Source organism: Nilaparvata lugens, chromosome 6 (assembly GCF_014356525.2).
Source record: "Nilaparvata lugens isolate BPH chromosome 6, ASM1435652v1, whole genome shotgun sequence".
In the NCBI taxonomy this organism is placed as follows: domain Eukaryota; kingdom Metazoa; phylum Arthropoda; class Insecta; order Hemiptera; family Delphacidae; genus Nilaparvata; species Nilaparvata lugens.
The window spans coordinates 57,160,107-57,187,186 of record NC_052509.1 but is presented as its reverse complement, the minus strand read 5'-3'; the positions used below and the strand labels follow the sequence as shown (position 1 = coordinate 57,187,186).

General features: G+C 33.7%; 1 protein-coding gene across 1 annotated transcript in view; it reads left to right on the top strand.

Annotated features, from left to right (window-relative positions):
* Positions 1–27,080, top strand: part of LOC111062928 (P protein) — a 57,727-nt gene that overhangs the window by 7,661 nt on the left and 22,986 nt on the right. The window contains 9 exon segments of the mRNA XM_039431313.1: positions 5,859–6,006; positions 16,334–16,409; positions 17,052–17,233; positions 17,541–17,647; positions 18,792–18,951; positions 21,260–21,274; positions 22,032–22,084; positions 24,910–24,913; positions 25,750–25,881. Of these exon segments, the coding sequence (XP_039287247.1) occupies positions 5,859–6,006; positions 16,334–16,409; positions 17,052–17,233; positions 17,541–17,647; positions 18,792–18,951; positions 21,260–21,274; positions 22,032–22,084; positions 24,910–24,913; positions 25,750–25,881 (877 nt within the window).

Below are 27,080 nucleotides of genomic sequence, written 5' to 3'. Positions count from 1 at the left end.
TAGTATAGACATTTGTAACTTTTTCAATAAGTATTATCAACAGGTTGCATATAATCTCCAAAAGTCACTGAACACTAATACTTGTAATACAACTACATTAAATGCTGAGCCAATTGAAAAGGTATTTAAATTTCATCCATTATCAAGAGATGAGTTGTCAAGAATAATAAAAAATTTGAATAACAAAAAAACAGTAGGATTGGATGGGGTCTCAAGCAAAATTTTAAAAGAATGTGAAAATGAATTACTGGACCCTTATTTATGCATCTCCTTAATACTTCACTAGAGCAGGGTATTTTCCCTGATGATCTGAAACAAGGAAAAATTTTGCCAATTTTCAAGAGCGGTGATTCTGAAAGAGTTGAAAATTATAGACCCATTAGTATTCTAAATGTAATAAGTAAAATTTTTGAAAGAGTAGTTTTAAATAGGCTATTGATGCACCTGGAAGAAATTAATTTCATATGTGATGAACAGCATGGGTTCCAGAAAGGGAAATCTACTAAGACTGCAATAGTATCCCTTGTTGAAAGACTAATAGATATAATAGATTCAGGTGAGAAGGCAGCCGCAATATTTCTTGATTTATCCAAAGCTTTTGATTGTGTGAACCATAGAATATTATTGGAAATACTAAAAACTGTAGGTGTGAATGGTATAGAACTAAAATGGTTTGAATCATATCTCATAGGTAGAAACCAGTGTGTTGAGCTTACCAAGGTGGATGGGAATGAAATAGTAAAAATTAAATCTCAAAAACTGGAGGTCCAGGCTGGAGTACCTCAAGGCTCAATTCTGGGTCCCTTACTGTTTCTGTTGTATGTGAACCAATTACCAAAAGAGTTAAAAGATCACAGAGCTCTGTTGTTTGCTGATGACACATCGCTTATCTTTAACAATTATTTATTAGATAGTCTAGAAATAAATGCTTTTACTGGAGTACAGTCAATTGTCCAATTCTTGAAGCACAGGCAATTAACAATAAATAGTAAGAAATGTCAATTCCTACAATTCAAAAGTAAATATAATTCAGTAGAGGATAGAGAAATAAATGTGTTTGTAGAGGAAAATGAATTAGACCAAGAAGAGAAAGTAGCATTCTTGGGAATTTTATTGGACAGGAAATTAACATGGCATCCTTACATTGAGAGGATATGTAATAAGATATCATCTGGGGTATTTGTCCTGCGGCAGCTTGCTAGGCTGAATGATAAAAAACTACTGTTAACTGCTTACCATGGACTTATACTATCTCATATTAGGTATGCTATTTTAGTATGGGGTAATTCATCTCAACAAAATATGGACAGGGTGTTTAAGATTCAAAAGAAGGCACTCAGATGTATAGAGAAAGTGAATAGGTTAGACTCTTGTAGGCCTTTATTTAAAAAGCTTGGTCTATTAACTGTGCCATCTTTGTATGTATATGAAGTTGTAATGCATGTGAAAACGAGTGGTGTGATCCAGAATTCAGATGTTCATGAGTATAATACGCGAAACAGAGCAGATTATCATATAATGGGTCACAATAGTAGGTTATTTGAACAAAAACCAGATTATATTGGTAGGAAATTTTATAAAAAGCTACCTCAAATCTTGAAAAGTAATGATGATTTGAAGATTTTCAAAAAACAAATTAAAAAATATTTAGTTGATAGAGCTTTTTATAGTGTACAAGAATTCCTTTCAAACCTAAACTAGGTTGAACTACTTAGTGTTAGAATTATTATGTAATAACATGACTTGTCTTATACCCCATGACTGGAGTCTTTAGGACGTGATCTTAAAAAAAAAAAAAAAAAAAAAAAAAAAAAAAAAAAAAAATCGCCTCAATCTCAGGAATCTGATAAGTGAGTTACAACTAGAAATGTGAATCTTTGAAACTCCCCTTTATTTTACACGGATTTATTCATTTATCTGATTAATTTACAACTTTTACTTACTTATAAGGATGAGATTGTTCAGTCGACTGATGAATATGTCACAACAAGAAATGTTAATCTTTGAAGCTTTTCCTTATTTTTCACTGATTTATCAATTTTTCTCTTCAATTTACAATAATTTTTACTTAAAAGGATAGGGTTGTTGTGATCACCTTACATGTGATCATTTATTTTCCATCGCCTCATTCTCTTCAGCAGTTTGATGAATGAGTTACAACTATAGTGAGTTCCACGTTATAATGGCAGTAGAGAAAGATAGAAGAACAACGTTGCCGATCCTCTGTCTTATGCCTTCTACAGACGGTAGCTGATACAAATTATTGATGTTATATTAACTGTTCATTCTCGTTTAAAATAATCAATTAGTATATTTCATCAAGCATGAAATTATATTTTTCAATAATTTAATAATGAATTTTCATAATTTAAATGAAATATTTTGTTAATTATTTATTTATTCTTATGGCTTTTATTGGCAGAGAGATCCTTTCGGATGTTCTGCCTTGCCGTATTACCCAATGTCATTTCCTATCAACACCCAAGTAATTATTAATTTTACATTGTTAAAAGACGATCTGTCAACAGAGCAAAGCGAGAAAGAGATAACGCTATTCAAGCGCTAACAAGGATAGCAATACCATTGCTAATCAAACACTACGTTCATTATAACGTGAACCTCACTATAGATATGTGAATCTCTAAAACTTTCCTTTATTATCAACACTTTTCTATACAATAATTGTTACTTATAAAACTATATAGCGTTGATCACAACTCCCTTCTCTGTTAAGGCTTTGTGTTCCATTGTGTGAAATAGTTATTTGTGCAACTAGTGCGCAAAGTGTCAGTTTGCTGCACCGAAAGAAACGTTTACGCCCGAGCCGTAGGCGAGGGCGGAATGGTTTCTTGAGTGCAGCAGAGGAACTTTGCGCACGTATTTCACATTAAGTTTTTCCTACAGTTACCATTGAATATGAAAAGTGGGTAATTATGGGTAAAATTGCCTGAAATCCATCAAATGTTTTTCTGTGTAATTTTATTATTGATAAAAACCTTAATCCTAAAATCCTAAAGTCCTCGTTGTCCTTGGTTATAATATAATGAATAATAATTAGCGCGTTGTGCTTCGTTGCACCTCTGCTCACTATAGCAGCCACAGCAGTCACTGTTACCAACTTCATTTTGATTTTGCTGCACTGTTGCTCCATATAACCTACTAAGTATTTTTCCTCCACCTACTGTCTAAAGTACTTACTTTACTCCCTGAAACCTAATACTAAAGTGTCACTTTTTCGCTCTTGGTAGTAAAAAACAGAAAAACTCCCTAGGGAGTAAAAGTGACTCCATTTAAATAACATGGGGAGCATCTCTATTTTGAAACTTACATTGTAATAGGTTAGAAGGTCTAAGCTCAGATGAGAAAGCATAATAGAGGTGTCTGTCATTGAGTCAACTGAATTCAATACCACAACCAGAAATTTGATTAACTTATGAAATATATGTTTGTATGATAATTATTATATTCTTAATATTAGTAGACGATAAAAATTTATACAATTTTTAAAATATTTTATTCTATTCAAAATACCAGCCAACAAATATTTTTGATCTGCAATTCAAATCTGAACCGCGTGATCTGGAGTCAGCCATTTTTGGTAGCTGCTCAGCTGATATAATTGTTTCAACTTTTGCCGATAGATAGCGCAATCGGCAGTGCCAATCAGACGACCGGTTTTTAGGTTTTAGATTTAGGTTATGTTGTTAGGAATCATTGTCACCAATACGTAAGTTATTAGAATGATTTTATTTGCAGTTTCTATAAAAAAATGTAGATGGAGGAAAAATGTTGTGTACATCACGAGCGAAAAATACTTTTTCTCCCTCAGGAAAATTGCTGCCCTCGGCTTCGCCTCGGGGCTTCAAACTTTTTCCCACAGGGAGAAAAAGTCGTACTTTTCACTCTAGATATATAAATAACTATTGCGTTGCCATGTTGCAAATCTGGAGTGCAGAAAAATTTTTCCCGCACTAGAGCGGAAAAGTGATTCTTTGCGTTCTGTAATCAGTGCAGCAATGGCCACTTTTCAACGTAAATGTAGGAAAATGTAATTTATTTACAGATAGAAACCACTGAGATATTGCATCCATTCAAATGCTAATGAATTAATAATTATTATTGAACGAAAGACCAAAATTTAATGCAGCAAATCACCCCGAAGACTTCTGCTACTGCAAATGTTGACAACAGGGTAAACAGCTAGATAGAAATTCAATATTATATAGAAATACAATCTTCTTAGAACCATGAAGAAATTGCTGGAGGTGGCATGCCAAATGACCGATTCCCATTTGGTCGAAACTATTATTTTGTCGCAAAAGATCGAAAATTGAAGAGTCCCAAATGGTAGAATTGAAACTTGTACTTTCCCAAATGGTCGAATCCCAAATGATCGAAAAGTTTTAATAGTAATCCCATTTGACCGAAAATCTCAACTGTCGCAAAAGGTCGAAGATTTGATTTTCCCATCTGACCGATTCTCAAACAGTCGAATCCCATTTGATAGAAAAATGTTGTAGTTCGTCGCAATTGATCGAATCTCATCGGCTAGATGGGATTCGACCATATGGGAAAGTATACTCTTCGACCTTTTGGGATTCGGTCAGATGGGACCCCACGTTGCTGGATACAGGAACGCTTAGAAGTGTTTATTTTTCTGTGTTCCATTCTCTTTTTTTATACGGTGTTATATTTTGGGGCGATTCAACTCATGCAATACATATATTTAGGATTCAAAAATGGGCAGTTAGAGTGATGGTGGGTAAATCTGTTAGAGCAAGTTGTAGAGATTTTTTCAAAGAGTTGAAGATTCTCCCACTACCAGGTGTATATATTTTGAAGGTTCTTTGTTTTATTGATAAGAATATAGATAGGTTCAATCAGAAGAGTTGTTCCACTCATACAATACCAGATATAGACAAAACCTCAGAGACGACATTCATCGAATTGGTGTGTATGAGAGGGTGGTAAAGAGTACAGGAATTCGGCTTTATAATTCATTGCTAACACGAGTTAAGGCTCATACAGGTAAAAATCAAGGCTGTGCAAAGGCTAAAAATAAACTTTTTACTCGTGATATTTTTCGAAGTTTTTTGATTTGTATATCATCAAGCTATCAAAATAAAAAAGTTTTCTCAGGAAAACATTTTTTTCTGATCATTACTTTTTGAGATATGAGCGCCCCTAGTTTAAATTTTTGGGACAGAACATTTCAAATTCGGTAAGAGATAAATCCATGAGATTTAGAGGATAGATTCTTCATGTTATTGTTGATCTAGTAAAACACAAATTTTCTGAAAATATCAATTTTTAAGATAGTTATTCAATTTACTAAAAATAACCAAAAATAACTTTTAGTTGAGTTATTTTTGGTAAATTGAATAACTTTTCCAAAAATTGATATTTTCAGAATTTTTTTTGTTTTATTAGATCAACAATACCATGAAGAATCTATCCTCTAAATCTCATGGATTTATCTCTTTATTTCTCTCTGAGAAAACTTTTTCATTTTGATAGCTTGATGATATACGGTACAAATCGAAAAAACTTGGAAAAATATCAGGAGTAGAAAGTTTATTTTTAGCCTTTGCATAGCCTTAAGGTGAGGGAGGAGTTGTTGCAGGTTTGTTCTTATTCCAGTGAGGAATTCTTTTTGCATTATGGAATGCAAAGATTGACGACTTAGATTATAGTTGACAAATCCTTACACCCCTTTCATAGGTGGTCAGTGGGATGAAAAATGGAATGAAATGAATGAATGAATATTTGCAGTATCAGAAGTTTTCATGGTGCTTTGCAGCATTTAGTTTAGATTTTCGTTTAGTAATAATTTGTAATTTCTTTGTTTGATTTTGTAGAATAATGGTAGTACCAGTACCTGATGAAGAGAGAATTGCTATGTTTGATGTTGATGTGGAAGATGAACTTGATGGAAAGAGAAACAGCACACCTCTTTATAGATATTCTAAGCTCACCGCTTTGGTCGTCTGCTGGATATTTCTTATGGTAAGTGAGATGTATCTCAATGAAGTTATGATATGTATTGTTTATTGTTTATTGTTTTTGAAGGGACGGATTCAAGGATCCAAAGGTTCAAAGAACCCCACAGGTCAACCGAAGCTTATTGTGTTCGCAAGTAGTATGTTAGTTAGGCAAACCAATATCTGTGTTTATTTATTTAATTGACCTTCACAAATCATGATTACAATATAATATGATTGGGAGAAGACAACAGGCATAGCCCAAAACTGTCTTCTCCCAAATTTTTAAAAAATAAAAGTTTCAAAAAAGAATGAGGTTATGACTCACTTCTCACTTCAAAAAGTCCAATTTCCACTCCAAAACTAATGACTAAACTACAAATTTTAAATTTTGATCTTCAAACACTAATTAAAACCAAAAATATTCTACTAAAATCTCTACAAATTTGAATTTTTTTAGTAATTCTGCAAAATTTTGAGCCAAAAAAGAATCACAAATTCACTATTAGCTTTACAAGAACCAGGAGTTTTCCCTATACTAAAATCCCATTCATCACCCGGTTGCAATCCAGTGTGATATGCTTGGAAGTCTCCTCAGACTGATTAGTCCTCGTGACCTACGTGAGTTCCACTCCTGGTCTTTATGTAGGTCCTTCAGCTGAAAGAGGGGACGCCAAACTGCCTCTAGGGCGCCCGGCCACCCTTGACTTAGCCTCTTGACCCACATTTGTGCCAGGAGTTTCACCCATCTCTGATCTCTTGGGTTTTTCTTTTTGCCCCACCGAAACTCTGCAGGGTCAGAAGCCTCACCTCTCCCAAGAAGTTTTGCCTAAATGGCTGTCCTTCTTTGAGCAGTGGTGAGTTTTGGTCTCTCCACCCACAAAATCGTGACCTACACGTGAGTTTCACTCCTGGCTTCTTTATAGGACCTCCCGCTGAAGGAGGGGTCGCCAAATTGTCTCTAGGGCACCTGGTCACCCTCGACTTAGCCTCTTAACCTACATTTGTGCCTGGAGTTTCACTCATCTCTGGTTTCTTGGGTTTTCCTTTTGCCCCTCCAAACTGCCCTGATGGGGCAGCACCCGTGGGTTTGAAGGCAAGGCAACTTCTGGAGTTGCCTTGAGGTCCTTTTTAGTCGCCTCCTACGACAAGCATGGATACTGTGGGTGAATTCTGGTTTTCAACACATTCTTGAGTACGATGATTGACTCAAAGCTCCCCCAACCCACAGGGGGCTATCATGTGTAACGGGTTAAGATATTAAAACATTAGGTACCCCAAACCTGACATCATTGTAACGGGTGGAGGTATTAATATAACACTACCCCACAACTGACTTCATTTGTAACGGGTGGGAAGCCAGGGGGGAATTTATGTATGACCCAATCTTGTAACAAGGAAAAAATATACAAATTTCTGGTAAAATCTCCACTCAACTATTAACCTGTTCAAATTATTTGAATCCACGGTTGGGAGCTTTGGATGGATTCGTTCATGCAAATGCCAAGATCTCCACTATTAACAACACCTGTTTTAGCAACTAAGTAACTTATCACGAGCCAGGGATGTCAAATGAAAGATTTTTAGAAATGCTACTGACATTAATTTATTATTGATGTTGCTTTCCATGACGAAACACTCTATAATAACTCTGTTGTAGTTCTGACACTGTGTTACTTGTAAATATTTGAAAAACACTTACTTTTCTTGGAGTATTGAGGAATATTTGAACCTGAGGATGATGAAGCTCCTCTTCAGGAGCGAAATGAATTCCTCAATACTCCAAGAAAAGTAAGTGTTTTTCAAATATTTACAAGTAACACAGTGTCTGAACTACAATTAAGTTAATTTATTAGTTGCATTCAAACATAGAATTATCGGTCATGTTTGAAATTCTGTTACATCGAATCATGATCTTCACTGTAACCAATCCGATTATTTATTCAATTATACTTGTTTCAAAATTACAACATTAAAAAAATTAATTTCAAAGAATATTTCTCAAATTGAGACTTTATCGCTACGATTCATAATATATTGATATTTAGACAAGAATTTGCTAACTCACTCTACAATAAATTTAGGGCCTCGGTCAATTTATCTGGTCAATCTATTCGAGCTTAATAAAATAATTTTTATACTCACCATGGAATCGAAAGTTTAACAAATAAATCGGCACTCAGAATCACTCACGTTTACATTTCAACTACTATTTTCCAGACTACATGCTTTCAAATTATACAAAATAATAAGGATATTTTCCATCTAAATAGGCCGAAGCCTAATTTAGAGGCTAGACTTGTTCTGTGACTACATATTCTCGCGGTTATGACTCGTTTAGAACTGCCGCTCTTCCACTCAAATTTTCCAATTTGCAAGAAAACACGTGGAGCGCCCGGCCTAATTTCAGGTTAAAACGTCGTGGAGTCGCACGGTTCAAAAACATTTCTAAATACGTTTGCATTAATTTCATTACGAAATCCAAGCCAGTACTATGGAAATGCTAGCTCTCTGTTCTGGCTTGTGGCTTTTCCTGTTTTTTCTTCTTCTGAAAACATGGCTGGCTGTTGTGTGTGTAATTTTGTGCTCTGAATTATTGTCTGTTTGAGTGAATTATTAATGTTTTAAATTGAGTTTTATACAAGTTTATTGTGTACTAGTTTGTTATTAAATAGCTGTTTGTATTTTCAAGCCAATAGCCACTGTGTTTCAACTGTAAACTAGATAAGTATTTTAGTTCGTAATAACTCTGAAATAATTAGGCTTAAGATATATTTTTCTTTGTGTATTGTGTAAATTCATCTGAAGATTATAAGTTAATTTGCTCTGAAAACTGGATTTCTCATTCATAGGCAATAGATCCATTCACAGTTTATCAAGAATCTATTTCATTGGAGCCGACAACTATCCTTAGGTTGATAGGTGTTAAATGCTATTCCAACCGTTTAAGGAAAAATTGGTAGCACGGCAAATGTTACCCTGTGGTGGGACCGAGTTACAAAATAAATATGTCCCAAATGGTACACCATGAAATCCCTGGTTATAGAAATTATTAGTAGATAGATATCTTGATAGGTTGTGAATGGTTTGTTGCTGAGTGGGAAATTGGTTCAAGAGAGATCAAGTCGTAATGAATATATTATCTGTGCAGACTAGCAAAATGGCATACAATATGAAAAATATTATAAATGATGATGAGTTAATAGCTGCATTAACACAACTGTTTGATAAGCAAGATGCTAAGTTAGACCAAATGTTTAAAAATCAAAATGCTAGGTTTGATGAGCAAAATGCTAAGTTAAATGCTAGGTTTGATGAAATGAAGCAAGAATTTGCTAGCATTAGACTAGAGCAGGCTAGTATAAACCTTCTATTGAAAAATGCACATGAATCATTGAAAGATAATCATGAAGATGAAAACAAATTGAAGCATGATAATAGTAGTGTTAAGTTACAGGATCAACTCATTCAAGTTTCTGACAATGTAGGCCTAGTTACTGTTGTTGAAAAAGCCAACCCTAATGAGACAGTAGAATTGAATAAAGAAGTAGGTAGGGAGTTGTCTTCACTGAAAGTCAACTATCATGAAAGTAATATTGCTACATTGAAGGTTAGGAAAACTATAAGTAAAGTGAATGTTTACATGAGACAGGTTTCTGTGGAGGTTAGGAACAATGTAAACAAAATGAATGTTGCTTTGAGTCAAGTTGATGAGTTCAACTTTCAACTGAGAATTGAAAAGGTGTATGCAATGCATTCTCAAGTGAACATGACTGACTTTTGTGAGCAAAATGGCTTTGTTAAAGCAAATGAACCCATGAATAAAATCATGTTCTTGAAGAAAACAAAACACAAAGTCACCATTGATGTATTAGTATTCAAAGGTTGTTTCAAGTTGCTTATTTACAAGATGATGACAGTGAATCACATGATGAAAGGGTATTCCCCAGTACACAATGATTAGGAATCCTGTGTTATGCCGGGATTCAGAATAGCATAATCGCTACACAGTGTATGGTAAGAGTCCATAATTGTGTCTTTTTTCTTTCCTGTAGCCTATTTTCTTGGCCCTTAATCTTTTCAATTTTCGATTCTTTCCTGTCTTTGTGTAATGTTCAGTAAAATTCTTCTATGATGCATATCTTAACCAATCTTGTCCATAGTCATTTAAATTTGTATTTTTTCTGAAATAATATTAGAAGTTGAAATAGTAGCTTATTTTCCTAATCTTTAAATTGTTGATAAAACTTAACTTTTCTAAAATCTATCCTTTGTAGTGTAAAGAATTGTTTGCTTGTGGTATATTTTTTCATCATGTATTACATATTTTAATCATGTCTATTTTTTTTTTAGGTATCATATTAGGTAATTAGGTTTTTCAGAGCAAATTTGGTCCCATGTTCTCATCTTTCATTGCATATCGTGCCATAAGCCATATGTAATTAGGTTATAGTTTTCTTCTGGGCTTTTAACCCATTTTGCATTTTATTTTTTTCTTTGCTGTCCAATACTTTGGATTTTTGGTAGACAAGTAGGTGTCATTCTTTTAGAGGTGTGGGCGTGAACCACATACGGCTGGACTCGATTATCTGACCTACTTGTTTGCGATATAAAAACCTTAAGACTGCAACATCAAATGTTTGTAAAACCTTTTGCATACTTTTGTTTTTGTGGTCCGATACTAGAGTCTGCTATCACATTGCCTTACAGACATCTAGGAACTTTCCACCCAGTCACAATAGTCAACATATTTTTTCCTTCACCAGTTGTTTTTGTGGGAGTGATAGCTCACAATTATAACAAATTAGAGTCATACTTGGAATTTACAAAATTCCATAGTAGTATATTTTATTAAATATACTTCCTCATGAAAGTTCAGTACTGACATGTAGGATAGGCTCTAATTAATCTTTCTCTTCTTTGTATTGTTTTAGGGAATTTATTTACCCAGTTTTCTATTTCTCTTTTTTGTATTTTTTAGGGAACTTATTTACCCATTATTCATCTTGATCATCTTTGTATTATAATCTTGAAATGTTTGTACTTATTATACAGTCTTTAAATTTTAAATTATTTTAAAAAATAAATGGTTCAATTTAAAACGTTTTGTTATATTATTAATTGAAATAAGTTTTTTGTGATTGATATCTTTTTCAAAATTTTTAAATTTGTTTGTTCTATAAATTTTGATATGATTGATTATCGTTTGAAATGGATGCTGGAGTGAATGTAGAATTTTAGTGGGGTTTGTTGATTAGAATTTTGCTGGTATGTGATTGTTTTTTGAGATGGAAACCCATTATTGCCTAAAGAAGGAATAACAGAGGTTATGACTTAGAGAGGCAGTAATAAGATAATATTTTTTGTGTTGATTACTTATGTTGATTGCCATAGATGCAAAATGATGATTAATTATGATATTGTTTGCCTTTGAAGCAAAATATTATTGATGTTTTGAATGGTTTCTTGTTTAATGATTGATAGTAAAGTTTTGTCATGAAATGTAGTTTGTGTTTAGAACATTGAAAAGTCGAAATAAACTATAGTATCCAACAAACGATGATTAACAATATTAAATAATTTGCTTTTTATACAATTTTTGAACAAAATTAAAACTAAATAATTTTGAAACCCTGAATGATAAATCATAAATGTGAAATGAACTTGCTATAAATGCTATAAATGAAATGTTATATTAAATGATAATGAAATGCAGATATATTATGAAATGATTGTGAATAGAAGACCAATTGTCTGAAATTATTGAAATATGTATTGAAATTAATTTTTGTTGTGATGATCTGATGTTTGTTTTTTACAATTTTGATAATGATACAGGGTGTTATGAAATTCTATTTCTATTTTGAAGAATGGATTAAAATTTGATATTTGAACAGTGAATAGATGAAAATGAATGATTTTTTTTTTTAAATTTATCATTGATATGTCCATATTTCACAATTTATGTATTGCTGACTGTATAATAAGATGTTAACAAATTTAAATTTCATAAATATTTGAAAATAATTTTCATGTGTATTAGATTGTATTGATAGCCTAATCAAGTTTTTCTTCTTAGTTTATAAGCATTTCAAGATAACAGGTACAGCACAGACATTAACATTGAAATAGTTATCATGTGAATCTCGAAATCAGCAACAAGTGAACACCATGAAGAGTGTTAAGAACATTTGGGTGATTTTCGAACTAGTGTGACATAACTACGCCAATATCTACGCCTAAATCTACGCTGCGGCCTACACCAATAACTACGCCAATGTCAACACCAATATCAACACCAATAACTACGCCAAAATCTATGCCGATGCCTGTGCTGATGCCAACGCCAATATTTACGCCGATGCCTGCGCCGAAGCCAATATCTGCGCCAATGCTGATGCCAAAATCTGTGCCAATGCTGATGCCTACACTAATACCTACAACAATATCAACACTAATAACTACGCCAAAATGCCAAAATCAGCGCCAATGCCAATGCCTGCGCCAATGCTGATGCCAACACCAAAATCAACGCCGATGCCTGTGCTGATATCAATGCCTGCGCCAATGCCAATAGCTACGTCAATGCCTGTGCCAATGCCAAAATCTGCGCCAATGCTGCACCAATGCCAATAGCTACGCCAATGCCTGCGCCAATGCTGATGTCAACACCAAAATCAACGCCGATGCCTGTGCTGATGTCAATGCCTGCGCCAATGCCAATAGCTTCGCCAATGCCAAAATCTGCGCCAATGCCAATGCCTGCGCCAATGCCAATATCAACGCCGATGCCAAAGCCGACACCAAAGCATATGCCAATAGCAATGCCAATGCTTATTGCTGACTCTGTATCTCAAACTTCAACACTACTGCATTACCTGGAGGTAATTGCCATCCATGTTCACATTCATAACTTTGAATTCAGAAGAACAGTCACCGTATCATGAAAGAATTGATTCAAAAAATCCTCTCCTAAATTATTCCTGTATGCAGAACTCTAAACCTTGAAAGCTGAAAATATCAAAAAACCAAACCTTACCTAAATTAATCCTCACCTAAATTAATCCTGTATGCAGCGTCTATCTCTTTTCCAAAAAACGAATTACATTGTCATTTCAAGCCTGAAATGTACATTGTATAATTACAAATATGATACAATTTATGTGACTCTGTATTGAATTTGGAATGCAGCCGTCTACTACAAACATGAAGCAATGCTAACTGAGATGTCACCTGTATCGAGTTTGGTATGCAGCCGTCTACTACAAGCATGAGGCAATGCTAACTGAGATGTCACCTGTATCGAGTTTGATATGCATCAGTCGACTACAAGTATCAGCCCAACACTACGTGCATCCAGATCAGCCCAACACTTAACGTCATCACATTGGAGTCACACTTAACTGAAAATCATACTGAGTGCCTTAACGGACTGTTTTCCAAAATGTGCATCAATAAAATCAACCGCGTCAATAGTGAAAGAAATGAACATTTTTTGATTTATTGAAATTTTATGTGAAAATTAAATGTAACAATTCATCAATTCATTTAAAAAAAATAATAATAATAATAATTTTTTTTATTCAACATACTAAATTTTTTTATGCAATAAAAATTAAATTTTTCTATCTATTAAATTTATGTGCAATTTCAAAAAACTATTCTTTACATATTAAACTTTCTGTTGAGATATTTTCCTTTAATTATAAAACTAAATCAAAAGTAATATTGATATTCTATATTTTGAGATATTGTTTGGAAACATATAACAAACACTATTGATGAATTTTTATAATAATTTTCAATATTTTTGGATGACATGTAATGTTTTTCTAGAAAAAATTGTTACTGTTCTCGAATTTAAATTTCAACAATTTTCATTAGGGTCAATGTAAATTTTTTCTTTAAATTTTCAAACAGTAAAATTTTTTTATGTCAAGAGGGGGGTATTTGTAATATTACATTTTTTCTCACATTTGAATCGAATCTTCAATTCGAGATCTATGGAACTTTATAGTAAATGTCAGAGTCATCAATAAACTTTTTGACGGAGAATTTATTATCGTAAATGTTTGTTGCATTGTTCCATGGTGTCACCGAGGCAGGGTTAACAAATTACTAGATAAATAGTTTATTTAAATAGAATATGTATAAAAATTTAAAATAACAGTTTCAAAATAAAGTTTTATTGAGAACAAATATAAAATGTGAATTCTAAACTTGTAAGTTATAATTTTTTGGTGACGTGTCTGTAGCGTGGACAATGAATTTTTGAGGTCTCTCTGTTCTGGCTTGTGGCTTTTCCTGTTTTTTCTTCTTCTGAAAACATGGCTGGCTGTTGTGTGTGTAATTTTGTGCTCTGAATTATTGTCTGTTATGTGAATTTATTAATGTTTTAAATTGAGTTTTATACAAGTTTATTGTGTACTAGTTTGTTATTAAATAGCTGTTTGTATTTTCAAGCCAATAGCCACTGTGTTTCAACTGTAAACTAGATAAGTATTTTAGTTCGTAATAACTCTGAAATAATTAGGCTTAAGATATATTTTTCTTTGTGTATTTGTGTAAATTCATCTGAAGATTATAAGTTAATTTGCTCTGAAAACTGGATTTCTCATTCATAGGCAATAGATCCATTCACAGTTTATCAAGAATCTATTTCATTGGAGCCGACAACTATCCTTAGGTTGATAGGTGTTAAATGCTATTCCAACCGTTTAAGGAAAAGGAGCAACTACTGAATACAGCAACATAGGACATCGTTCTACGAGAGAAGTCCAATCTACAGAGTGTTTAAGAAGTAGTGTCGAAAATTTTAGGGTATTGCTCCTGGATGATAGGAGAATACAAATGACGTATTTGAAGTGTCCAAAACCCAGCGGTTACCCTTATAGCTGCCATTTTGTTTTTTCACTTAGGAATTTTTATCTCAAAAACGAAATGTTGTATTGGTCTAAAAGTTGGCATGAATATTTATGCTTTAAAGACTCAACTTTAAAAAATAAAATTTTCTATGTACATATTCGAAATGGCGGCCATTTTTAATTTTTAATGGCAAATTTCACAAAAACCGTTTACTTAAGAGAAAATTCACAAGAGACAAAAAAGTTAGCAAATTTTATCAAGATTTTAAGGATACCTTATGTATTAAGATCGGTTGGAGAATAACATAGAAATTCATTCTTTCCGTACTGCATGCATGACCACTTTTCACCATTAAAACATTAATATTAAATTTTTAATTCCAATTGTATTTAAGATGAAGCTTTGAAACTCGGTATGGCTTCATATGGCCATACAGCTGATTTTACAATGTTTTTCAGATGATTTTGTTTGTCTTGTGTATTCATGCAGTACGAAAAGAATTAATTTCACTGTAAAGGTAGGCGCAAACAGATCGTCATCGGACGGATTATTATATTTGATGCATTTTTTCAATTGGAGTGCGCATACCTGAACGGATGCGGATAGGTATGCGCACTCCAATTGAAAACAATGCATCAAATATAATAATCCGATCCGTCCGATGACGATCTGTGTACGTCTACCTTTATTCTCCAACCAATATTGATAGATAAGAAATCCTTTAAATCTAGATAAAATTTGCTAACTTTTTTGTCTCCTGTAAATTTTCTGTAAAGTGAACGGTTTTCGTGAAATTTGCCATCAAAAATTTAAAATGGCCGCCATTTTGAATATGTACATAGAACATTTTTTATTTTATTTTTTAAAGTTGAGTCTTTGTAGCATTCATGGCAAATTTCAAATCAATACAACATTTCGTTCTTGAGATAAAAATTCCTAAGTGAAAAAAACAAAATGGCTGCTATGAGGATAACCGCTAAGTTTTGGACACTTCAAATACGACATTTGTAGTCTCCTATCAACCAGGAACAATACCTTAAAATGCCCGGCACTACTTCTTAAACACTCTGATTATTGATTATTGATTATTGACTCTGTATATGAGCCAAAAAATGATATGCCGCACCATCTTAAGGATATTGACAATAGAAAAAATTGAAGGACTGGCTAGTTGATGAGTGTTTTTCATTTGTAATATGTGATGATTGCCAAACAATTTTATTGTTGTACATGCAATGTGTAATAGATTAAAATTCGAATTCAATTCCTAGTGTGGAAACGGCAAATAGTCGATCAATAGTTTTGGCAATTTCTAGATAAAATTTGCATAGAAAAACAACTGAAATACCTTCCAATACCAGTGGCGATGTTTATATTTTATATTCTTTAAATTTTGATATTCTCCAGTCTCAAGAACATTTCATTTTCTCCAAAAAAGTTTCAAAATTGTTCAATAATTAATTTTATTCTTATTGGTTTGTTCTCAGGTGATACTGACGACAAAAAGTGAGCGGAATATGAGTAGTTTACATCAAATTTCAGTTCCAGAAAGAGAGATAAGAAATATCCTTTACAAGCTTTTCATATTATTTTTATATTAATGATAATTAATCTAATTTATGCAATTCACTTCAATCGAAATGCTTTCAAACTCTTTCAAGACTTTTGCAATATTGCAGATATGAGATCCACTAGACAAAAATATAGCTAAACAAATGTGTGAATTCTGGACAACTTAAATCATTTCCTAATTATTCTATATTTTACTAATGATCTTGATGGTTTTTCTCAATAGAACTCACATAATTCTACTTATAAGAGCTTTACTTTTTTGAAGTGATTTTTGAAGAGCTTTATTTGTAGAAGTGAAAACATAATATTTTGGAAAATGTATTAACTAAAATTCGGGGAAAGGGTAGTTTTGGACTGAGCCTGTTGTCCTCTCCCAATATTATAGTATATGATTTGAGCATGAAATAAATAATTTTTGTTTTCTCATCAACTGATGAAATGTGCTGATCTGTTTCTATTAACATTATTTAACGCTGTACCTATGTAAGGAAAAAGCAGTTCTTGATCAATAGTTAATTTATTCAATATGATATATATTTGAATTCTTTATAAATATTTATTAATTTAATTGTGAGTTCATGTGATCCCTCATGATTCGATATCATCCATAACTGAATTTTTGTATCAACTTACGCTATTGGTTGATGAGACGGCCATACATGCAGCAGATCAGTCTGGAAGTTGAAGGAGCGTTTTTGCCTCACTATTATGGTAACCTTTCCAAAAAATGGATGACCATCTGGGTGGAAATGGTGCAGACCAAGCAGAGTGCAAATAACAGTGATCACGACAACTTAGATGTCTTTTACTCTCAGGTAAGAAATAAACTTGAACCTACAGAGCCCGGCATAAAAACCTGACGATTTTTAAGGGATAATAACTAAATTGTATTTGTAAAATTAAATCATATAATGTATCAAATTAGAGATCAAATTTTGCAATTTATATTCACAACATGTTCAAGTATTTGATCTCTAATTTGTCTAATAGTTTATTCAAGTGAATAACTATTCACTTGAATAGACGATTTTAAAAAGGGTTAAGATATCTATTTTTAATTATAGTTATTTTATTTATGAATGATAAGTTAATGTATGAGCGTTAATTTTACGAATGTTTCAGAGAATATCCCCGGAATGGATAATTCCTCTGGTGTCGGAGAAATTGATCGATGATGTGCCCGAAATGAGACATCGAAATCTATTCAACATCTACGAGTTCGATACCGAGTAAGTATTCAATTAACAAACGTTTCCGATTACATATATTTAAACCAAGTTCAAATTAAACTAAGTTAACACTAAAATTATATTAGTCTAAACCAAGATGGAACTGAAGTAAGGTTATCAAGGTTGATAACCATGTCTAAACCAAGGTTGAACTAAACTAGGTTTAGACTAAACTTATTTTAGACTAAGGTTAAACTAAGCTAATTTCAGATCGAACTAAGGTTAGTCTAAAAGATTCAAGGTTCCATAATTAATTAATTTATTTATTTATGAAAAACATGGAAGCATATACAGGATTTCTCCCAAAAATTGCTTCCATAACAACACAATTACAATAGTTCATTATACATAGTGAGAGTACAGAAAAATTAATTTTGAAAAATTACAATGAAAGAAGAGGAAAAATAATAGAAAATAAAGAAATAGAAAAACATAATCAGTACTATTCATACCCTCGAGGACTAGTGCAAAAGTACTGGATTCAGAAACATACAACATCAACTCAACAGACAAGAGACACATTAAAACACTCGACAGTCACACTCGCAGAAGTCGCCTACTATCCCTACGGAAGCGACTGTAAGCGAATGACAAGTCGAGATGATCCGAGAAGCAATTGAAAATGAATGATGATCTATACATGGGAGAGTTCTGATGATTTAAAGTGTTGCAATAAGGTATAAATAATCTAAAACTGGAACGGCGAGGCACTACCGAAATGTACACATTTAACTGGGAAAGCAAAAACATTGAGCTGAATCTGCCGTTGAATACATTCATTTTCACTTATTCATTTACAATTCAAATGACACTAATGCAATAACATTATAGAAGATAAAATAATAAGATAGTCCTTGTGCTATTTTTCTTCCAAATTTATAGGTGACTAAGTCCAATACATTAAAAACGAACAAAAGCATACTAAAATCACGTCTCAATTTTAATGATTCCACACCGAGCATCATTCTGAGTTGTGATGTGGGAAAGTCGAAGGGGCATGTATTGTTGAACTTTTTAAAATATAATCAACTAAGTAATCTGTTTTGAACACACTCCAAAGGATGTATCAGTGAATTCTGGTATGGGTTCCTATTGGTATTTAAAATGTTCATTTTTTTCATAAACTATGCAATTTTTTTTGCAGATTGGCTACACACAGCATGATACGCTTTCAATTTAAAACAAACCTTGCAACTACATTTCCTCTAGCAATCAGCTACGATCTATCACCAATCGATCCTGAGGATGGGATTGTCTACGCAGCCTATGTTCTGCTTGGTTTATACATTCTTATTATATTCGAGGTAAGAAAAGCTTCCAAAAACTCATAATTTAATCTTGATAATCCATGAATAAATATTTCAATTCAATCTTCTTCATTTATTTTTATTTATTCAATCTAGACATCTTATTGGTAAGCATTTTAAGCCAGTGGTGAGGTCCACGTTAGAATGGCAGTGGAGAAAGATAGGAGAAAAACTTTGCCAATCCTCTCTCTTGTTGCCTTCTATAGACGGTAGCTGATATAGGTTTATTGATTTTAATATTAACTGTTCATTCTCGTTTAAAATAATCAATTATATTTTATTAAGCAAGAAATTAAATTTTTCAATGATTTCATAATCAAGATAAAATATTTTGTTGATTAATTATCAATTCTACATTGTTGGAAGACGATCTAGCAACAGAGCAAAGCAAGAAAGAGATAGCGCTATCCGCTTTATTGAATGATAGACAAGGATAGCAATAGCATTGCTAATCAAACGCTGGCATTATAACGTGGACCTCACTTTAGTATGAACCTCCAAAAACTCATAAGTTAATCTTGGTAATCTCATGAATTAATCTTTAAATTTAATCTTATTCATCTATTTTCATTTATTTAATCCAGACAACTTATTTGACAAGTTTTTTAAGCCTAGTATGAGCTGGATATAATTATGAAGATACTGGAGATGAAGCATGAGTCTCTTGTAATACAATGCTTAACTTTATAAAAATCGTACAACAGAGTGGAGGTAATAAAATGAAATGAAATTTTAAAAAAAATATTGTGCGGAGTTATAGGACTTCTAAGTCCTAACTACCACTCAACCTCGACATTACAGATACAATTAAATGACCAATACAGTGTAACTTACTATAATAAATAAAAATACATTAAATAGGCTAATATCGCTACAAAATGAAAACATAATAGACTATGTTATGGACTATGTCAAAGTCTATGATTATAGACTAAGGGCCGTTTGCACAGTCAAAGCTTAATCTGAATTTAGTCAGCTGGTGGCTTAAACTCAAAATGAAACAAATTTTAACAAACGAGATTTGATACGTACGGTATTTGATATAGTTTAAAATGTTTTAAAATATAGTTTTAAATTTAGTTTAAACTGTCACTGTGCAAATGCCCCTTAGACTATGTTACACAAAATGTACAAAAACAAAATTAATAAGCTAATAATATCTTATAAATAAATGAGATGATTGCTGATTGCATAAAATTAATGCTCCGAATTAAAAAAAGAAATCTCTAGACAATATAGAGACGATAGAACTGTTCATAATGCAGAAATTGATAATTTAATCTATCTTAAATAAACCCAGATTTTTCCCGTCTGACCTTATATTCGAGGAATTCAAGGTTTTGACAGTTATATGTTGAAAATGTAATTAAATATTTGATTTAATTTTCCATGCACCAACAACTCATTAAATCCACATTACCGCTTGAGACCTACTTCAAATAAGTATTTGATATATTATACTAATATTGAAACAACTAGACGGCAACTTATTTATCTAAGTACTATAATAATCAATAAAATTCCGGATCATCATCTCAACAATGCTAAAATTACAAAGAAAATGAAGCAGGAAATCATTAATTGGAAAAAAGCAATTATTTTTTCAATCTTTAAATTATTGTAACCGTTTCCTGGATCGTTAATTCACATCCTATCTTCCCTTCCCTCAGCCATGCCTATCTACCTACCTTCTTCCACTTCCCTATCACACACCCTTCCCTTTCAGTTATACCTTACCTGCCTATTACATGGGAAACCATAGTTGGCAAGGTATTTTCTCCCTCTCTCATCCAGCACACATCATTTTAGCAATATTGTCTTTTAATGTGTTAATATCATTGTTACTGTTATTGTTTTTGTTTTGTTGTATATTGCTTTTACTCATTGTATTTTTGTGTGTTGATTTGAAGAATATCCACCTCCTCGACCAATGGATCGAATTTACTTCTTCGTATAGGTACTTTCATTAGGACTTTGTTTGAAGGGGCAAGCCAGGTTGGAAGTGCTATACCATTAGATGATTGTCTATAGTGTCGGAACATCCTATCATGTGGCGTCTCATTAGTAGCCGTGCACAATAGGGATCGAATAGAATGTAGAGAATCTGGGAGCACAGATTCCCAATCAGATACATCCAAATTTCTATGCTTCAATGTAAGAGACACTGTGCGCCAAATTGTACCATTTTCTCGTTCGATTTGGCCATTTCCTGGTGCGTTATAAGGTGATGACATGGAAGTGGCTACTCCTCGATTATGAAGGAATTCCTGCAGCTCTCTGGATTTGAAAGAGGTTCCATTGTCAGTATGTACATAAGAAGGTAAACCAAATGTGGTAAACAAGTTCACAAGGCACTGAATTACAGTTGATGAATTCATATTCGGACAAGGGTATGCAAACGGAAACCTAGAGTACTCATCAATTATTGTCAACAAATATTTGTTTTTAGTTTTTGATGGAAGAGGACCCTTGAAGTCCACGCTTAATCTTTCAAATGGATGTGTCGCCTTTATGAGAGTAGATTTCAATTTCTTGAAAAATTGAGGTTTTATGGCATTACATGTTTGACATGAAGAAGTCATTTTTCTGACATCCTCAACTGAATAGGGTAAATTATGAGTTCTTACCCAATGAATCATTCTGGTCACTCCAGGGTGACACAAGTCACAGTGTAGGGAGTGTAATTTATCGGTTTGAGTTGCATTACACACTCTGGAAAGTGCATCTGCTACTTGGTTGACCTTTCCTGGTCTGTAAATTATTTCGTAATTGTAGCATGACATCTCCAATCGCCATCGTTGTATTTTCTCATTTTTTATTTTATTTTGATGAGTCATATCAAACATGATGATACAGAGCGCTGGTCAGTGATAATTTTGAAGAATCTTCCAAGTAAGAAATGTCTCCACTTTTTAAGAGCACACACAATAGCAAAAGCCTCTTTTTCAATGGATGAATGTTTACGCTCACTATCATTCAGCTTCTGAGAAAAGAATGCTACTGGACGTCCACACTGTGATAGGACAGCTGAAATTGAAAAATCAGATGCATCTGTTTCAACCACAAAAGGTTCAAAGTCGTCAATTGTACTAACTACTGCCTTAGAAATCTCAGTTTTGAGTTGATTGAAGTCAGCTATAGCTTCAGAAGTCAAAGGAAAGGTCTTTGCTGTAAGAAGCCGTTTAGCTTTATCTGAATAATTGGATATCCATTTGGAATAGTGTGCAAACATTCCAATTGTTCGCTCAAGAGCCTTTCTATTATCTGGGGGTGGAAGATTGAGCAATGGTTTCAGACGTTCAGGGTCAGGAGAAATTGTCCCATTTTCAATTTTATAGCCAAGCAAGCTTATTGAAGTAAGTGAATATTTGCTTTTTTCTGTATTGATTGTAAAATTATATTTTTGTACTGCATCTAAGAATTTTTTGAGATTCAAATCATGTTCCTTCTGATTCTTACCACATATTGTCACATCATCCAGGTATGCATACGTTTTTTCAAGCTTTTCATTATTAATAACATTATCAATGACTCGCTGAAAAGTGGGTACACCATCTGTCATACCAAAAGCAAGCCTTCGAAATTGATACAAACGGCCACATGCCTCAAATGCAGTGAAAGGTATTGATTAAGTAAGTCATGTCCTACAATAACATTAGCACACAAATCAGGCAATACACTAAATTTTGTTTTGGGGTAATGTTGACCTGAAAATTCTAAATGAGCTACACAATAAAAGGAAATGTTCTTTCTTAGTGATGTTGAAGCCATGGACACTGCACCAGTTGTAGGGTACATTTCAAGTCCACATTTTTTAGCAAAACAGTGTGAATAAATGTCTCAGAGCTTCCTGTATCTATCAAAGCAGAAGTAGGAATGTTGTTTACCTGAGCTTGTACTGTAGCATTTTCAAGAACAGTAGAGGCTGCAATAAGCGCCGAAGATGAAGAAGTTTTAGTAGATTTGCAGACATTTTTCCAATGACCTATTTTCTGGCATTTTTCGCATGAGTCATTTAGTGCAGGGCACTGCTGACGTGTTTTATGTCGCTGACGACCACAAAAATAACATTTTTGAAAACTTGAGCTTCCAGTTTTTACAGCTGACAAATTTGTTACTTTACATGAATTTTCTGAAGAATTATTTGAAGTGGCATTAAGAGTTATTTCAGAAGAGTAAGAAGCTGATTGATTTCTGGCAGATTCCAAGGCACGTGCTTTTTCAATAGCTTCATCAAGAGTTAGCTTGTCAAACTCCAAAAGTCTCAGTCTTATCTGATGAGAGCTGAGGCCCCGGATAAATGAATCACGAATGTATGTTTTCCTATGAGTTTCAGAATCAACATCTGCAAACCCACAATTCTTACTCAGTTGTTGTAAAGCTTGGTTATATTGGTCAATTGTCTCATCTGAAGACTGTTTTCTAGTTGCCAATTTATGTCTAGCGAATATTTCATTTATTGGTTTTACATATGCAGATTTTAGTGCGTCAATAGCCGAAGTATATGAATTTTTGTCGGCAATTGTTTGATAAACAGAATGAGATAGAAAGTTGGTAAGCAACCGCAACTTACTTTCATCATCGATGTCTTCTTCGTCAAAAGATGCGATGAAATTCTCAAAAGTCTTTAGCCAGAAGTTCCATTCTTGTAGAGCTGTTGGAGAATTCGGATCACCATCAAACTTGTCTGGTTTCAAAAATTTGTCCATCGTAACGCGAATTTTCAGTTTTCGTTTCCAGAAAAGATTTGAAGATTATACATTTGTTGTTGATTAGAAATTGTGAAATAGAGAATAGAAATTGATTGACTCGTATTTGATAAGATGAATTGATTTTGGACTACTGATCAATAAATTGTAATGAAAAACCTCTGCATTCTAGGCTTTATTTTTAGAGTGCATTTTTCATTTGAGCATGCTTCATTCCATCAGAAAGTAAAGTACTGAGAAAACGCAGAAAAGCTGAGAAAAACGCTGATTTTGGGCGTAACTTTGATGAAAAATTAAAGTTACCACATCACAAAATTTTTAGACCCTAGCTAAACCTCTGTACCAAATTTGAACATATTCTGTCTATTACTTGATGAAAGAACTGAGAAAACGCAAAAAACGCAAATTTTGGGCGTATCGTTGGCGTTATTTCAAATTCCTTCTAACACAACATTATTACACCCCAGCTGAGCTTCTGTAGTAAATTTGAACATTTTCTGTTCATTTGTTCTTGATAAAGCTGAGAAAGCGCAAAAATGCTGGAAAAACGCTAATTTTGGGCGTATCTTTGACGTTATTGCAAATTCCTTCTAACACAACATTATTACACCCTAGCTGAGCTTCTGTAGTAAATTTGAATATTTTATGTTCATTTGTTCTCGATAAAGCTGAGAAAACGCTGGAAAAACGCAGATTTTGGGCGTATCTTTGGAAATTTTTCCAAATCCGTTCTTAGTGCGGCTCTATAAAGGGCCAACTGAACATACCTACCAAATTCGAACGTTCTTGGCCCGGTAGATTTTTAGTTCTGCGAGTGAGTCAGTCAGTGAGTGAGTGAGTGAGTGCCATTTCGCTTTTATACAGAGTTGTGCAGAGGAAACGCATGTTTTTCGAACAGCCAGTACTCGTCAACGGGAGAGGGTATTGCCCTGGAACTAATGTTGGCAGACAACCCTTACTATGCCATTTCAGTTGCTATGAGCGTTGGAACGTACAACATAGTGTGTTCACAGTTAAGCAGTTTTTTTTTTTAGAAACAATGAATCTGTAGTCACTGTGCAACGCTTTTTCGTCAATATTTTAGAGTTGAGGGTTGAGGTGCAATGCCCGATCGAAATACTGTACTCCGATGGGTTGCAGCGTTTAGAAGTACTAGTTATGTGATGAAAAAGAAACCACCAGGTTTTCCCCGTTCAGTTCGTACTCCTGTAAATGAAGACCAAGTCAGTGTCGTCTAGGACTATAGTGAGGTCCACGTTATAATGACAGTATTTGATCAACTCTGGTTTTGCTATCCTTGTCTATTATTCGACAAAGCCGGTGGTACTATCCTTTTCTTGGTCCACAAAGATGCCAATTATGTTTTTGACAGTGTAGAAATATAATTAATTAATGCAGAGAATCGGTATAGCTTTTCTCCTATCTTTATCCACTGCCATTATAAAGTGGACCTCACTATAGTAACAATTATGCCGTTCTGACTCGGTCCACACTTTCCGGGGAACGGGGAAGACCAGGTGGTTTCTTTTTCATCACAGAACTAGTACTCCTAAACGCTGCAGCCCATCGGAGTACAGTATTTCGATCGGGCATTGCACATCGACGCCCAACTCTAAAATATTGACGGAAAAGCGTTGCACTAATTATGCCGTTCTGACTCGGTCTACACTTTCCGGGTAACGGGGAAGACCAGGTGGTTTCTTTTTCATCACAGAACTAGTACTCCTAAACGCTGCAGCCCATCGGAGTATAGTATTTCGATTGGGCATTGCACCACCTCGACCCTCAACTCTAAAAATATTGACGAAAAAGCGTTGCACTGTGACTACAGATTCATTGTTTCTAAAAAAAAACTGTTTAACAGCGAACACACGATGTTGTACGTTCCAACGCTCATAGCAACTGAAATGACATAGTATGGGTCGTCTGTCAACATTCGTTCCAGTGCAATACCCTCTCCCGTTGACGAGTACTGGATGTTCGAGAAACATGCGTTTCCTCTGTACAATTCTGTATATAGATGTTGTTCTAAATAATCTGCTTTTCTTAGATTGTTAATTCTGACCTTTTCCGTTTTTGATTTCAGAGGCCAACTAAAATGGAAATGGTGTCATGGGTGGACGTTGAGACTCTTCTACTTCTTTTCTCCATGATGATTTTGGTTGCTATACTGGCCAAGAGTGGAGTTTTCGACTACCTTGCAGTTCTAGCTTATAAGGTGAAAATTTTCCCTTATTGAAGAATTCTGTGGCTTGGTCACAGTATACATACAGTATGGAAACTTGGCGAGTACCCTGTCGCAAAAATCCGCCATCTTGTTAGGAAGCGCCGCATTATAATAGTATTGATTGTAGGTTCGGATCACTTTAATGATCCGGATCAATTGATCTCGCTCACTGCCACGAGCCAATGAGAAGACCAGGATTGGAACTTCCCAAGGTCACGTGTCTAGTATTTGCGCCATGTAAAAAGCATTGGTTAGATAGGCGTTTTATTGACAGTTTCCATTCTGTGCCTATTCTGTGGCCTGGTGCAAGATCTACCTATGTCAAAATATCAACTTTCTCACAAATCAGCTTGAAAGTTCACCTTGTATTTTCCAACTACGGCATTTCAATACGGAAATGCGAGTGCTAGAAGTGCAGGAGTCGACATTGATAGTTCTGGCACGGAGTGTGAATGACAATCTAAAAACATATGTCTTCATTGGTAGTTTTCGCACTCTTAGAGTGGAACTAAATCATGACATTGGTAGTATAAATTTTATAACTTTTTATTGCTTTGAGATAGGACATTGGCACTTCTGGAACTGAAAATAATCAATTTTATTGAAAAAAATTGGCATTGGTATTTTTTGCACCAAGCCACAGAATTCTTTTTATCATTATTCTGAGATAATTCCTCTCTTCTTATTCAATCAGATTTCATAATTTTGATTGATATATAAATGTTGTTCTCATGATATATATTTTTAACTCAAAGCGTCTGTTCTTTTTTGATAATTTCAATGGTGCATATAATTTTAGAACACACAAAAAAACAGTTTTGCAAAAGAGTAAAACATAACTCAAATCAAATCAAGTTTTATTCAATGACATAACTTACATAACAAATTCCATTACACAAATGATATTACAGATCATTGAATAGCCTACAATACTGTTTGCTGGGGAAAATTATTATCTGCAAACAGGAAATATATTGAATGAGAAAGACTAAGAAATTGTCAAAAAACCACAGATTTATTGATACTTAGAAAGACCGGTTTCGGTTATTACAACATTGTCAATATCTGATAAACTCATAGAGTTCTGAATATATTTCACTTTTTGTGTAGTTGAGAAGTTGATATTGATTATTCATAATGAATGAAAAAGACTAAGAAATTGTCAAAAAACCCCACAGATTTATTGATAC